Source organism: Catharus ustulatus, chromosome 36 (assembly GCF_009819885.2).
Source record: "Catharus ustulatus isolate bCatUst1 chromosome 36, bCatUst1.pri.v2, whole genome shotgun sequence".
Taxonomy (NCBI): Eukaryota; Metazoa; Chordata; class Aves; order Passeriformes; family Turdidae; genus Catharus; species Catharus ustulatus.
In genome coordinates this window covers 133,263-147,786 of record NC_046256.1, presented here as the reverse complement: position 1 = coordinate 147,786, position 14,524 = coordinate 133,263, and the positions used below count along the sequence as shown (strand labels likewise).

The window sequence follows — 14,524 nt, the reverse complement described above, 5'->3', positions numbered from 1 at the left end:
GGTGATGTCATGGTCATGGTCATCATGTTGGTACCTCATGGTCAACTCATGGCTTCAATCACATCATGGTCATCTTATAGTTGTGGTCGTGTCATGGTCATGATTTTCCCTTGGTCAGCTCATGATCAGAATCGAGTCATGACTTTGATCATTTCATGTTTGTGGTTGTATTATGGTCACAGTCATGGTCATCTCATGGCCCAGATCACCAAATGGTCATGGTTGCATTGTGGTCACGTGTTGGTCACAACCATCTCATGTTCATGGTCATCTCATGGTGACAGTCGTTTCATGGTCACATTCATGGTTATCTCACTGTAATGGCCATCTTTTGATCATGGTTGTGTCATGGTCATGATCATCCAGTAATCACCTCATGGTCATCTCATGGTCTTGATCATCTCATCTCATGGCCATCTCAGGGTCATGGTCATTTCCTGATGAACATCATCTCATGCTCATGAATATCTCACTGTAATGGGCATCTCACAGTCAACTCACGATCATGATCAGAGATGGCCATGGTGTGTTGTGATCATCTCATGGTCATTTCATGGTCACAATCTCATGCTCACCATCATCTCACAGTCATGGTTATATCCTTGTAATGGTCATACCATGTCATGGTTGTGTCATGGTCATGGCTATGGTCATTTTGTGATCCTCTCATACTCATCTCTATTGGCCACAATCTTACCATGGTCATCTCTCGGATGTGGCTATCATAGTTTCCTCATGACCACAGACATCTCATGGCCACAGCATGGTGATGGGTCATTTCCTGATAGCCATCATCCCATCCTCTCAGGCATCTCATTGTTATGGTCATCTCATTGTCACAATCCCACCATGGGTCACCTCATGGTCACTTCATGGTCACCATGATCTCATGAGCATGTTCATCTTATCGTCACCTATTGGTCACAGTCATCACATACTCAGTGATGCTCAGTAAGCTCACATTCATGGTCATCTCATCGTAAAGCTCATCTCTAGCTCATGGCCAAGTCATGGCCACAGTCAGGGTCATCTCATGATCATGGTCATCTCATGATCATCATGTGGTCAACTCATGACCATAATCATACCATGGTCATCTCATGGCTGTGGTTGCGTCATGGTTATGGTTATCTCATGGTCATCTCACAGTCACCTGATGGTCATGATCTTTTGATCATGGTTGTGTCATGGTCATGATCATCCCATGACCACCTCATGGTCATCTCATGGTCTTGATCATCTTGTCCATGGCCATCTCAGCGTCGTGGTCATTTCCTGATGACCATCGTTCTATGCTCATGGATATCTCATTGCAATGGGCATCTCACATTCACCTCACGATCATGATCACACATGGCCACGGTGTGTTGGGATCATCTCACGGTCATCTCATGGTCACAATCATCTCATGCTCATGGTCACCTCACAGTCATGGTTATATCATTGTAATGGCAATCCCATTGTCATGGTTTTGTCATGGTCATCGTTATCTCATGATCATCTTCTGGTCAGCTCAGGGCCATAATGTCATCTCATGGCAGGTCATGATCCCAGTGTCATGGTCATCGTCCTCTCATGGTCACCATCTCACGGCCATAGTTGTGTCATGTTCATGGTCAGCTCATGATTTTGATCACCTCACAGCTGTGTTATGATCATCTGATGGTCACAGTCCTCTGATGTTCATGATCACCTCATGACCATGCTCACAGTAATGGTCATCAAATGGTCATGCTCATCTCATGATGATCTCATGGACAGTTCATGGCCACAATCATATCATGGCCATCTCATAGTCATGGTTGTGTCATGATGACCGTCATGGTCACCTCATAGTCATGGTCACTTCATGGTCAGGGTCATCTCATGATCATCTTGTGGTCAAATCATGGTCAAAATCTTATCATGGTCATGTCAGGATCATAGCTGAGTTATTGTCATGGTCATCTGATGGCCATCATCAGGGTCATTTCATCGTCATGGTCATCTCTTGGTCATCTCTTGGTCTCAATATCTCATGCTCATTGTCATCTCACAGTCAGAGCAGGGTCATCATTTCAGTCATTTCCTTATCACCATCATCTCATGCTCATGGGCAACTCACCATGACAGTCATGGTCATCTCCATATCACCATCATCTCACGGTCGTGGTCATCCCATGGCCACAATTATTTCACATCCATGATCATATTGTGGTCACCTCACGGTCACTTCTGGATCCCCATCATCTCATGCACATTGTCATCCCACTGTAATGGTCATCTCATGGTCACCGCATGGTCATCTCAAGGTCATGACTGTGTCATGGTCATTGCATTGTCATGGTTATCTCATGGTCCTGATCTCCTCATGGCCATAGTTGTCTCATGGTTACCTCATGGTCATCTCATGGCCACAATGACATCACAGTCATCTCACAGTCATGGCAGCGTCACAGCCATGGTTTTGTCACAGTCATGGGTGTATCACAGTCATGGTCATTCAATGGTCGTGGTCATCTCATCGCAATGATCATCTCATGGTCCTGATCACCACATGGCCACGCTGTATTGTGGTCATCTCGTGAACATCTCATGGTCACAATCATCTCACGCTCGTGGTGATGTCATGGTTATCTCACTGTTACCTCATGGTCATCTCATGGTTTCCTGGCTCACACAACCTGAGCAGGGGTTGTGATGGTTCGCGTGTACCATCGGGTGCAAAAGACAACAGCAAGAGACTAAGGTTTTGTTCAGCAGCAAGCAGCAAAGCAGTTTATTGAGGGTCAACAACTCAGTTTTGGGGTAATGGTGAGAGGGAGAGAGATAAAGATAATGAAGTAGAGAGAGAGAGAGAAGAGGGGGATAGCTACCAACAGATGGGGCGTCCTCAGATCATCTGTCGATGTCTTCCATCCATGGGGAGAGAAATCTCAAAGGCCTCTTCTGAGAGTAGTAATTTTATATTCTGTTTCAAGGTGAGGGGCCGTTGGCCAAAAGGTGGGGAGATTTATGGACAACTGTGTTCAAGAGCCTGTGGCTTCAAAATCAGGTGCAGGACAGAACACCACAACCAGTACTCAGTGGAGAGCAGTGCACCATGGAAGCAGCACTGGCAAGCACAACTGTACACAGTCCCTTGGCAAGCATCCACCTTAGGTGGGCCAGCAACTCCTGCTCAAAGCAAGATGAGGGGTCCTGGGGTCTCAAGGGTCTGAAGGGTCTCAGGGTCTCAGTCTCTGACAATGATTGTGAGGAAGATCAGGCAATCTCCGGACCAACCCTTACACTTGGGAAGAGGGGATTTGTTGACTTTCAACCCCAGAAAAACTTCTGCTTTCAATCCTGTCTTCTGGTGGCATCCAGGACTTCTGAATGGTTTTGGAGGTCTTTTCCAACCTCCGTGATGCCGCAATTTTGATTTCCTTTTGACCAAGAATGTCTTCCACAGCAAAATGGCAATGGACTGGGGCATAGACCAAGATTTTGGAGACAGGGGATGGAAACCCCTCCAAAAAAGGTTCTTCCCTCCCACCCAAGCACGTGGATCCTCAGTTGGCATGGACAAGGAAATGCCTTTCTTTTGGCCTTGATTTGCTTTTCAATTTGATTTCTATTCATCCCTTTAAAACATCCAACCTTGGGGTAAAAATAAAGACTTTGAACTGAGACATGGGTGGGGGCATGGGAGGATGTAGTTGTTATGTCAATATGGACATGACTGGCATCATCAACAGCCCTTTATTAAAAACGTTTTATGCCTTCTCTCAATGAATTTCTTTCAGGCAACTCTGACTCCTTTTCTTTCAGGTAGCTTCACACAGCTCTGACTCCTTCTGTCCTCTCTGCAAGTTTCCTTCTTCCTTCTACAGGACTGGCTAAACCCAACCTGTCCCTTACCCAGCTGCCTAACCTTATCTGTGCCTCACACAACATTTTCTTACCTTATCAGTGCCTTGCACGACCACATGTCCCTTATCTCCCTCCGGCACAGCCAGCAGACTCCATCCCAAACTGCAGCAGTCCCTGGGTCTGTTCCAACTGTAACTGGGACCAGTGGCCAGCTAGCCCTGTCTTTTATTAAAACACCCATCTTAATTGGGCAGGCAAGGCTGTTTCTACTTGTCAGTAATCAGTACAGGTGTAACTAACTGGCAAAGATTGCCTTCTGCACTATCCTTTCAACCTATCTTCCCACATTTACTCTGCAGGGCTTTTCTTATTTCCTACAGTTATGGTCATCACCATCTTCTCATGGTTATGGTCACCTCATGGTCACCTTGTGGTCACAATCGTCTCCCAGCCATGGCTGTGTCATGATTATCTCATGGTCTTGGTCACCACATAGTCATGGTGTGTTGTGGTCATCTCATGGCCACCAGCATTTCATAACCATGGTGGTGTCATGGTCATCTTGGGGTCATCTCATTGTCACAATCATCTTATGGTCATCTCAGGGTAATGGCCATTTCCTGATCACCATCATCTTATGCTCATGGTCATCTCACTGTAATGATCATCTCATGATCGTGTCATTGTCATGTCATGGTCACCTCATAGCCACGATCATGTCAGGGTCACCTCAAGGCCGCAGTTATGCCTTGGCCATCCCATGGTCATCTCTTGGTCCAAATCATCTCATGGTCAGGGTTGTGGGTGTGTCATGGTCACCCCATGGTCATGGTCATCTCAGGGTTGTGTCACTCATGGTCACTCTCATCTCATGGCCATGGTCATGGCCAGGGAACCACTCTGAGATCCCAAGTCCCAATTCTGGGACACTCAAGGACCTTTAGGGACAATGAGGCCTGGCCTGACCCCTCCCCCCATGCCACTGCCCCTCCAGGAGTCCAACGTGGACAAACCCTCCTGGGGACACCTCGGACATGGGACAGAGAGCGGGAAATGAATCCTGGGGGATGGAGCCAGGGGTGGCTGGCAAGTCCCAGTTCGAGTCCTGGTGTCCTCATCCTGCTTCTGGTGTCCTCATCCTGCTCTTGATGTCCCCATTCCAGTCCTGTTGCTCCCATCTCTGTCTCTGCTGTCCCTATCCCATCCTGGTGTCCCCATCCTTGTCCCCAGTATCCCCATTCCAATTCCTGGCTCCCAGAGAGGAACAGCCAGACACTGGAGGAGGGAACCTGATTTATTGTCTCAACAAAATTTATTGCCCCAAGCAGGATTTATTGCCCAAAGTAGGATAATCTCAAACCAGAACTAAAGCATTGGTGATATTTGTGGTTCTCGCCTTTAAAACACTGGAAAATGGGAAATTGATGCGTTAGCAAAAGCTGTGGGTGTGTAGGAGCAGTGAGATGAGCTCTGCTGGCAGCTCTTGGCTTTCCTGGGAACAGGGAAGGGGCCGGATCCAGCTCCAGGGATCCCTCAGGTGGTGATTACTGCCAGAATGAGAAAGGATCAGTGTCACCCTGTCCCTGTCCCCATCCCACAGGATGGACCTGGCTGGAGTCCATGGAGAGCAGGAGCTGCTCAGGAATCCACCCTGGTCCTGCCCAATCCTGCTCCATCCATCCTGCCCCAATCCCGCTCTGGAATCCCAAACAATCCAGCTCCATCCATTCCACCAGATCCCTCTCTGGAATCCCTCACTGATTCCACTCTGTCCTCCCTGCACATATCCTGCTCCATGCACCCAAAACAATCCCGCTCCATCCATCCTGCTCCAATCCCACTCCAGAATCCCTCCCTGATTCTGCCCCATCCATTCATCATCCATCCATCCATCCATCCATCCATCATCCATCATCCATCATCCATCCCACCTGATCCTGCTCCAGAATCCAGCCCCGATCCCACTCCACAATTCCATCTGACCCTGCTCTGGACCCCTGCTCTGATCCCTGATCCCAATCTGTCCATCCTGCCCTGATCCCCCTCTGCAATCCCACCCTGATCCTGCTCCATACCTGCACTCAAGCCTTTGCTCCCACATCATTTCCTGCAGAAAGAGAAGATCCATGAGATTCCAGCACTGATCACGTACCAGCATTAACCCAGGATCTCTCCTGGGATTTGCACAGAAGAGATCCAGAGCTGGATCCATCACTGGTACTCACCAGCTGCCATGCTGTATCCAGTACTGCCCATCACTGTGGAAAAACAGTGGGATCAGTGTCAGTGCCCCAGGATTCCCAGAACACTGCCAGGTGGATCCGTGCCCCTTCCCCAACCCCATCCCGTGAGTTACCGGATTGGCGCTTCCAGACGATGAATCCGATGACAGCAGCGATGATGATGACGATGGCAGCGATGATGGACAGAGCAACCACCACGGTGAGAGTCACACCAGATGGAGGCTCTACAAAACGCAGGATGGTGAGGAGGGAGAGGGGAATCCCCATTTGGGAATTCCAAATTCCCAGTTCCCACATTGCACACTCCCAGCCTCACCCCAAGCAAAGATCCCCGGCTCCGACATTCCGGGATGCTCCACCCGGCACCGGTACTGCTCCTGCTCCTCCGGCCGCGCCTCGATCCTGGCCCAGGTGTGGAAGGTGCCGTCGCTGTTGGGAACGACCCCGCCCCACTCCGTCTCCTGATCCCGGATTTCATCCCCCTTCATCCAGTTGACTGCGATAGTCTTGGGGTAGAATCCGTACGCGTGGCAGGACAAGGTCAGCATCCCATATTCCTCTTTTCCAGACACATGGACATCAGGGGGCTCTGGAATGGGATAACGGTGAGAGACATCCATGGAATTCTATGGGAATGGGATGGAAGTGAGATCTGCCCATGGAATTCCATGGGAATGGGATGGGGGTAAGATGTGCCCATGGAATTCCCACTGGAATGGGATGGGGGTGAGATCTGCCCATGGAATTCCATGGGAATGGGATGGGGGTGAGATCTGCCCATGGAATTCCCACTGGAATGGGATGGGGGTGAGATCTGCCCATGGAATTCCCACTGGAATGGAATGGGGGTGAGATCTGCCCCATGGAATTCCCACTGGAATGGGATGGGGGTGAGATCTGCCCATGGAATTCTACGGGAATGGGATGGGGGTGAGATCTGCCCATGGAATTCCATGTGAATGGGATGGGATGGGATGGGTGTGAGTTCTGTTTATGGAATTCCCATGGGAATGGGATGGGTGTGAGATGTGCCTATGGAATTCCCTGTGGAAAGGGATGGGGGTGAGATCTGCCCATGGAATTCTCACAGGAATTCCTGTGTTCCCAACTCCTCCATTCCCAAATCCCACATTCCCACAGGAATTCTGCTCCCACCTTTGCGGTCCAGCTCCTTCTGTGCATATCTGACGTATTTCTGGAGCCATTCCGGGCAGACGTGCTCCAGATAATTCGTCTGCCTCTCAGCCTCGTTCGTTTCATCTTCCCAGCGCCTCCTGGTGACCTCAGCAGCGCTGTCGGCCGCCATGTATCTCTTGGATCCCCAGTCAAAGGAGAGGAAATCCCGCCCATCGTAGCCGAACCGGCGGGATCCACTGACGCTCCCGTCAGACAGGAGGTCACAGCCATAAACTCGCGACAATGTGTGGACACCTGGGGGGATTTGCACCCACAGAGACCCATGGAATTGTGTCCCAGCCCCACAGAGCCCCAGCCCTATGGAGCCCCAGGGTCTGACAGAGACCCACAGATCCCATCCCAGCCCCATGGACCCACATCCCAACCCATGGATCACAAGATATCCCTTATCAGCAAAATGGAACCCACCCCAGCCCCAGAGATCCCATCCCAACACTACAGACCCCACCCCAGCCCCACAGATTCCAATCCCAGCCCCATGGATCCCAATCTCAACCCTAGAGACCCCATCCCAACCCCACAGATCCCAATCCCAGCCCCATGGATTCCATCCCAGCCCCATGGATCCACATCCCAACCCCAAAGAACCCAGGCCAGCCCCACAAATCGCTATCCCAACCCCACAGATCCCACCCCAGAGATCCCACCCCAGCCCCACAGATCCCAATCCCAGCCCCATGGATCCCAATCCCAGGCCCAGAGGTCCCACCCCAGCCCCACAGATTCCAATCCCAACCCTACAGACCCCACCACAGCCCCACACATCCCACTCCAGGCTCACAGATCCCAGCCCAGCCTCACAGATCCCAATCCTGACCCACAGGTCCCACCCCAGCCCCACAGATTCCAATCCCAACCCTACAGACCCCACCAGAGCCCCACAGATCCCACCCCAGGCCCAGAGAACCCAACCCCAGCCCCATGGATCCCATCCCAGCCCCACAGATCCCACTCCAGCCTAAGAGATCCCATCCCAGCCCCATAGATCCCATCCCAGCCCCACAGATCCCATCCCAGCCCCACAGATTCCAATTCCAACCCTAGACACACCACCACAGCCCCACAGATCCCAGCCCAGCCCCCCAAATCCCACTCCAGCCCCATGGATCCCAATCCCAACCCCATGGAACCCATCCCAGCCCCACGGATTCCATCCCAGCCCAGCCCCACAGATCCCAATCCCAGCCCCACAGATCCCACCCCAGCCCCACAGATCCCAATCCCAGCCCCACAGATCCCACCCCAGCCCCACAGATCCCACCCTGGCCCCATAGATCCAATCCCAGCCTCATGGATCACAATCCCAGGCCCACAGGTCCCACCCCAGCCCCATGGATCCCAATCTCAACCCTAGAGACCCCACTCCAGCCCCACAGATCCCACCCCAGGCCCAGAGAACCCAACCCCAGAGATCCCAATCCCAGCCCCATGAATCCCAACCCAGCCCCACAGATCCCACCCCAGCCCCATGGATCCACATTCCAACCCCAAAGACCCCATTCCAGCCCCACAAATCCCTATCCCAACCCCAGAGATCCCATCCCAGCCTCACACACCCCACCTCAGCCCCACAGATTTCAATCCCAACCCTAGAGACCCCACCCCAGCCCCACGGATCCCATCCCAGCCCCATGGATTCCATCCCAGCCCCAAGGATCCACATCCCAACCTCAAAGAACCCAGGCCAGCCCCACAAATTGCTATCCCAACCCCACGGATCCCACCCCAGAGATCCCACCCCAGCCCCACAGATCCCACCCCAGCCCCACAGATCCCAATCCCAGGCCCAGAGGTCCCACCCCAGCCCCACAGATTCCAATCCCAACCCTACAGACCCCACCACAGCCCCACAGATCCCACTCCAGGCTCACAGATCCCAGCCCAGCCTCACAGATCCCAATCCTGACCCACAGATCCCACCCCAGCCCCACAGATTCCAACCCCAGCCCCATGGATCCAATCCCAGCCCCACAGATCCCACCCTAACCCCATGGATCCCACCCCAGCCCCAGATATCCCAGCCCCACAGATTCCAATCCCAACCCTAGAGACCCCACCACAGCCCCACAGATCCCACCCCAGGCCCAGAGAACCCAACCTCAGCCCCATGGATCCCATCCTAGCCCCACAGAATCCCATCCCAACCCCACGGACCCCAATCCCAGCCCCACAGATCCCACCCCAGCCCCACGGATCCCACTCCAGCCTAAGAGATCCCATCCCAGCCCCATAGATGCCAACCCAGCCCCATAGATTCCACTCCAGACCCATGGATCCCATCCCAGCCCCACAGATCCCATCCCAACCCCAAACACCCCACGCCGGCCCCACGGATCCCAATCCCAGCCCCATGGATCTCAATCCCAGTCCCACAGATCCCATCCCAGCCCCACAGATTCCAATTCCAACCCTAGACACACCACCACAGCCCCACAGATCCCAGCCCAGCCCCACAAATCCCACTCCAGCCCCATGGATCCCAATCCCAACCCCATGGAACCCATCCCAGCCCCACGGATTCCATCCCAGCCCCACGGATCCCAATCCCAACCCTAGAGACCCCACTCCAGCCCCATGAATACCAATCCCAGCCCACAGATCCCACCCCAGCCCCACAGATCCCAACCCCAGAGATCCAATCCCAGCCCCATGAAGCCCATCCCAGCCCCATAGATCCCATCCTGGCCCCATAGATCCCAATCCCAGCCTCATGGATCCCAATCCCAGGCCCACAGGTCCCACCCCAGCCCCATGGATCCCAATCTCAACCCTAGAGACCCCACTACAGCTCCACGGATCCCATCCCAGCCCCACAGATCCCATCCCAGCCCCACAGATTCCAATCCCAACCGTACAGACCCCACCACAGCCCCATGAATCCCAACCCAGCCCCACAGATCCCAGCCCAGCCCCAGGGATCCACATTCCAACCCCAAAGACCCCATTCCAGCCCCACAAATCCCTATCCCAATCCCAGAGATTCCATCCCAGCCTCACACACCCCACCTCAGCCCCACAGATTCCAATCCCAACCCTAGAGACCCCACCCCAGCCCCACGGATCCCAAACCAGACCCACAGATCCCAGCCCAGGCCCAGAGAACCCAGCCCAAGAGACCCCAGCCCAGCCCCACGGATCCCATCCCAGTCCCATGGGTCTCATCCCAACCCCACAGATCCCATCCCAGCCCCATGGATCCCAATCCCAGCCCCACAGTTCCCCACTCACCCCTGCTCTGGTTGTACCGGTCCCGCAGTGTATCCAGGCCCCGGGCATACACGAGCTGGTTCTGCACGCTGATCTGGGTGTTCCTATCCCAATATTCCGGATCAGCTGCCTCCTTTACCCACTCTGTCAGTGGCTCCATCCGGCCCCGCTCGCTGTTGTAGCGCTCAAAGGGGATCCCATCCAGGTACCCAATGGTCATGAACTGGGGGATCCCCGGGCTGGGCTCTGACACGGCCACATCCAGGTAACGCAGGGAGTGATCTGGGGGAACACGGAGATTTGGGGGGTTGAGGGGTCATGGAGCAATGAAAGGGGAACTGGGAGAGCTGGGAAGGGGGTGCAAGGGGACCCAGTGTCCATAAGTGGGGGCTCAGGGAAATCCCAGTGTCAAGGAAAGGGGGATACAAGGACTGGGAGAGGTGGGATGGGGGTTCCAAAGCCAGGAAACGGGGTCCAGGTGTCCCCAGCGCCAAGGAAAGAGGGGTCACAAGGTGGGGAGACCTGGGATGGTTGGAAAGGGGGGCTCAGGGGTCCTTGATGCAGAGGGAAAAAGGGGCTGGGGGGCAGAGAAAAGCAGGGATGGGGGTCCAGGGGTCTCATGGTGAAGGAAAAGGTGGGGCTGGGGAAGGTGGGAGGGATGGGAAAGGGGATGCAGGGGGGGATTGGTACTGGATAAGAGAGTGCAGGGAGGTCCCAGTGCCTGCGACTGGAAATTCAGGGGGGTCCCAGAGCCCAGAATCCCCCCTGGGACCCTCCACAATCTCCCAGGGACCCTCTGGACGCCTTGGGCAGGGCCCGCAGGACGAGTAGGGGGTGGAGAACTTGGGGGACAAAGAGATTGGGGGGGGACAGGAAGCGGAACGGGGAGAGCCAGGAAGGGTCCAAGGTTCAAGGAAGGGACTGGGAGAGGCGGGATGGGGGATCCAAGGGGGTCCATGTGCGCAGGAAAGGGGGTCCAAGAGTCCCCGGTGTGGAGGGAAAGGGGGGTCTGGGAGCTGGGAAAGGCAGGAATGGGGGGCCAGGGGGTCTCTGGGCCACGGGAAAGGGGTGTGGTGCTGGGAGAGGCGGGAGGATCCCGGAGGCGCAGCCTGGGAGACGGGAAAGAGAGCGAGGGAGTGCGGTGGGGGAGGGGACGGGAGAAAAGGGGAATTCCAGGGAGTTCATCTGGATCCCATTGGATCCCGGCTGCGACCCCCTGAGACCCCTGGGACACCCGGGACCCTCTGGGACCCCGTTTCGGGAAGCGGCGAGAGAGAAAAACGGGGGGGACATGGAAAGTTGGAAGGTCCGGGGGGTCCAAAGGTCAAGGAAAAGAACGGGACTCGGGTCTGGGAAAAGTGGGGTGTCCGAAAAGGGGGTGCAGGGGGGTCCCAGTCCCGGAAATGGAGATTTAGGGGTGTCCCAGGACCCAGGACTGGGCGATCAGGGGGGTCCCGGTGCCAGATAAGGGGGTACAGGGGGGTCCCGGTGCCCGGAAATCGGCGCTCAAGGGGGTCCTCGTGCCCAGGAATGGGGGTTCAGGAGGGTCCTTGTGCTGAGGAAGGGGATGGAGAGGTAAGAGGATCCAAAATGAGCGTTCAGGGGTTTCTCCGTGCTCGGGAATGAAGGTTTAGAAGGTTCCCGGTAACAGGAAATGGAAGCCCAGGAGGGTCGCCATTTCGGGGGTCCCACTCACCTTTCGTCGCGCCCCCCGGGTGCCCCAGGAGCCCCAAGAGCAGCCCCAGCCCCAGCGCTGCAGCCATGGCACTGCTTCACTGTGGGGCCGCCCCCAGCGATGGCCCCGCCCTCAGCACCGGCCCCGCCCCCAGAGCCGCCTCTGGCCCCGCCATTGGCTCCGCTATTTCCTGCCCGCCAATGGCCGCGCGATTTGTCAGTGACGTCACCGGTCGCCGGGTAGATCGCGGTTTTTCAGGTTGGGACGCGGAAGCGAAAGAGACCGAGGGAGCGCGGGGGGGGGAGGGGACGGGGAAATTCCCGAGAATCTCTCTGGATTCCCGCTGCGACCCCCCTGGAGCCCTCTGAGAACCACCTGGGACCCCTTAAGAAAGCGCCGGGAGTGGAGAACTGGGGGGCGCAGAAATTTGGGAGATCTGGGGGTGCAAATGCGAAGGAAAAGGGCGGGTCTGGGGTCTGGAAGGGCGGGATGCCCGAGAAGGGGGTGCAGAGGGTCCTAGTACACGCGAAGGGGTCCAGGAGGAGGTCGCAGAGCCGAATTAGGGGGTTCAGGGAGGGGCCCCATGCCCAGTAATGGGGATTCAGGGGGTCCCGGTGCCCAGGAAATGGAGTTCAGGGGGGTTCCCTTCACGGGTTCTGGCGTTCAAGGGGTCCCAGTGCCTGAAAATGGAGGTTCAGGGGGGTCCTTGTGCCCAGAAATGGGGGTTTGGGGGGGTCCCGGTGCCCAGAAATGGGGGCTCAGGGTGGTTTCCGTGCCCAGAAATGGGGGTTCAGGGCGCTCCAGATTGCAGACAAGGGGGTGCAGGGGTTTTTAGGACTGGGGAAGGGGGTACAGGGGGGTCCCGGTGCCCCGAAATGAATGTTCAAGGGGGTCTCAGTGCCCAGGAAGGGGGATTCTCCCGGCAATGGAAGTGCAGGGGGGTCCCCGTGCCCATGAACGGGGGTTCAGGGGGGTCCCGGTGCCGGGGGCGCTCCCGGGGCGGATCCCGAAGCCTCAGCTTGGGAGACGCGAAAGTGATCGGGGGAGAGCGAGGAGGGGGAGGGGACAGAGGAAACCATGGGAATTCACCTGAATCCCCCCTGGGACCCCTCAGGACCCCCTGCAGGACGAGCAGGGGGTGGAGATCTGGGGGGACACAGAGATTGGGGGGGCAGGAAGCGGAACGGGGAGAGCCAGAAGACTCGGGAAGGGTCCAAGGTTCAAGGTCCAAAGTCCAAGGAAAGGGACTGGGAAAGGCAGGAATGGGGGTCCAGGGGGTCCCTGGGTCACGGCAAAGGGGGGTCTGGGGCTGGGAGATGGGGGCGGATCCCGGGGACGCAATTTGGGAGACGCGAAAGCGAGACAGGAGAGAAGGGGAATTCCAGGGAATTCATCTGGATCCCACTGGATCTCCGCTGAGACCCCCTGGGAACTCCTGGGACCCCCTTCCAGGAAGCGCTGGGAATGGAGAACTGAGGGGACGCAGAAATTTGGGAGATCTGGGGGTCCAAAAGCCGAGGAAAAGGGCGGTCTGGGGTGTGGGAAGGGCGGGAATGGGGGTGCAGGGGGGTCCCGGTGCTGGGGAAGGGAGTACGGGGAATTCCGGTGCCCAAAAATGGGGGTTCAGGGGTTCCTGTGCTGAGGAATGCGTGTTAAGGGCGAATTTCCTTCCCGGAATTCGGGGCTCAAGGGGGTTCCGGTGCCTAAAAACGGGGGTTCAGGGGGATCTCCGTGCCAGACAAGGAGGTACATGGGGGTCCCGATGCTGGGGAAGGAGGAACAGGAGGGTCCCGGTGCCAGATGAGGGGGTACAGGGGGGTCCCGGTGCTGGGGAAGGGGATTGAGGGGGTCACAGGACCCAAAATGAGGATTCTGGGGGTTCCCCTGCTCGGGAATGGAGGTTTAGGGGGATCCCGGTGCCCGGGAATTGCGGTTCAGGATGGTCCCGGTTTCGGGGGGTCCCACTCACCTTTCGTGGCGTCCCCCGGGACCCCCAGGAGCCCCAAGAGCAGCCCCAGCGCCGGAGCCATCGCAGCCATCGCAGCCATCGCAGCCATCGCAGCCGTCCCCGGTCGCGGCTGTGGCGCAGCTCGAGAGACCCGAAAGCGAAAGCGCCCGAGGGAGCGCGGGGGGGGAGGGGAAAAGGGGAATTCCAGGGAATTCACCTGGATCCCCTGCTGGGACCTCTCTGGATCCCTCAGGGATCCACCTGGGACCCCAGTCCCTGATTCCCAATTTCCTTCTCTCTCTCTCTCTCTCCTGTTCTCTCCCTTTCCTTTGGGCGATCATAAATCCCAGAGAGGCTGGAGAGCCCCGTGCCCAGTTCGGGTTTCCCGGGAAAGGGAGGCCTGGGGGTGAGATGCCCTGG

The 14,524-nt window shown here is 56.0% G+C and overlaps 1 protein-coding gene across 1 annotated transcript; it reads right to left on the bottom strand.

Annotated features, from left to right (window-relative positions):
* Positions 1-5,110: 5,110 nt before the first annotated feature.
* On the bottom strand, positions 5,111-12,253 carry LOC117009848 (class I histocompatibility antigen, F10 alpha chain-like). Its single transcript, XM_033084224.1, has 8 exons — positions 12,178-12,253; positions 10,503-10,763; positions 7,233-7,508; positions 6,394-6,666; positions 6,191-6,301; positions 6,060-6,092; positions 5,910-5,941; positions 5,111-5,381 (listed from the first exon to the last, which is right to left on the bottom strand). Exons 1-7 carry the CDS (start codon positions 12,242-12,244, stop codon positions 5,916-5,918), a joined length of 1,047 nt encoding a protein of 348 aa, XP_032940115.1. The 5' UTR covers positions 12,245-12,253; the 3' UTR covers positions 5,111-5,381; positions 5,910-5,915.
* Between the last annotated feature and the right edge of the window lie 2,271 nt (positions 12,254-14,524).

Bases quoted from the DNA above. Each gene is read 5' to 3' on its own strand.
- LOC117009848 (XM_033084224.1), bottom strand. From the start codon at position 12,244: ATGGCTGCAGCGCTGGGGCTGGGGCTGCTCTTGGGGCTCCTGGGGCAC. The intron at 6,302-6,393 runs GTGAGGCTGGGA...TGCGTTTTGTAG, and splicing joins GCCGGGGATCTTTGCTTGGG to AGCCTCCATCTGGTGTGACT. The intron at 6,093-6,190 runs GTAACTCACGGG...GTTTTTCCACAG, and splicing joins CGTCTGGAAGCGCCAATCCG to TGATGGGCAGTACTGGATAC.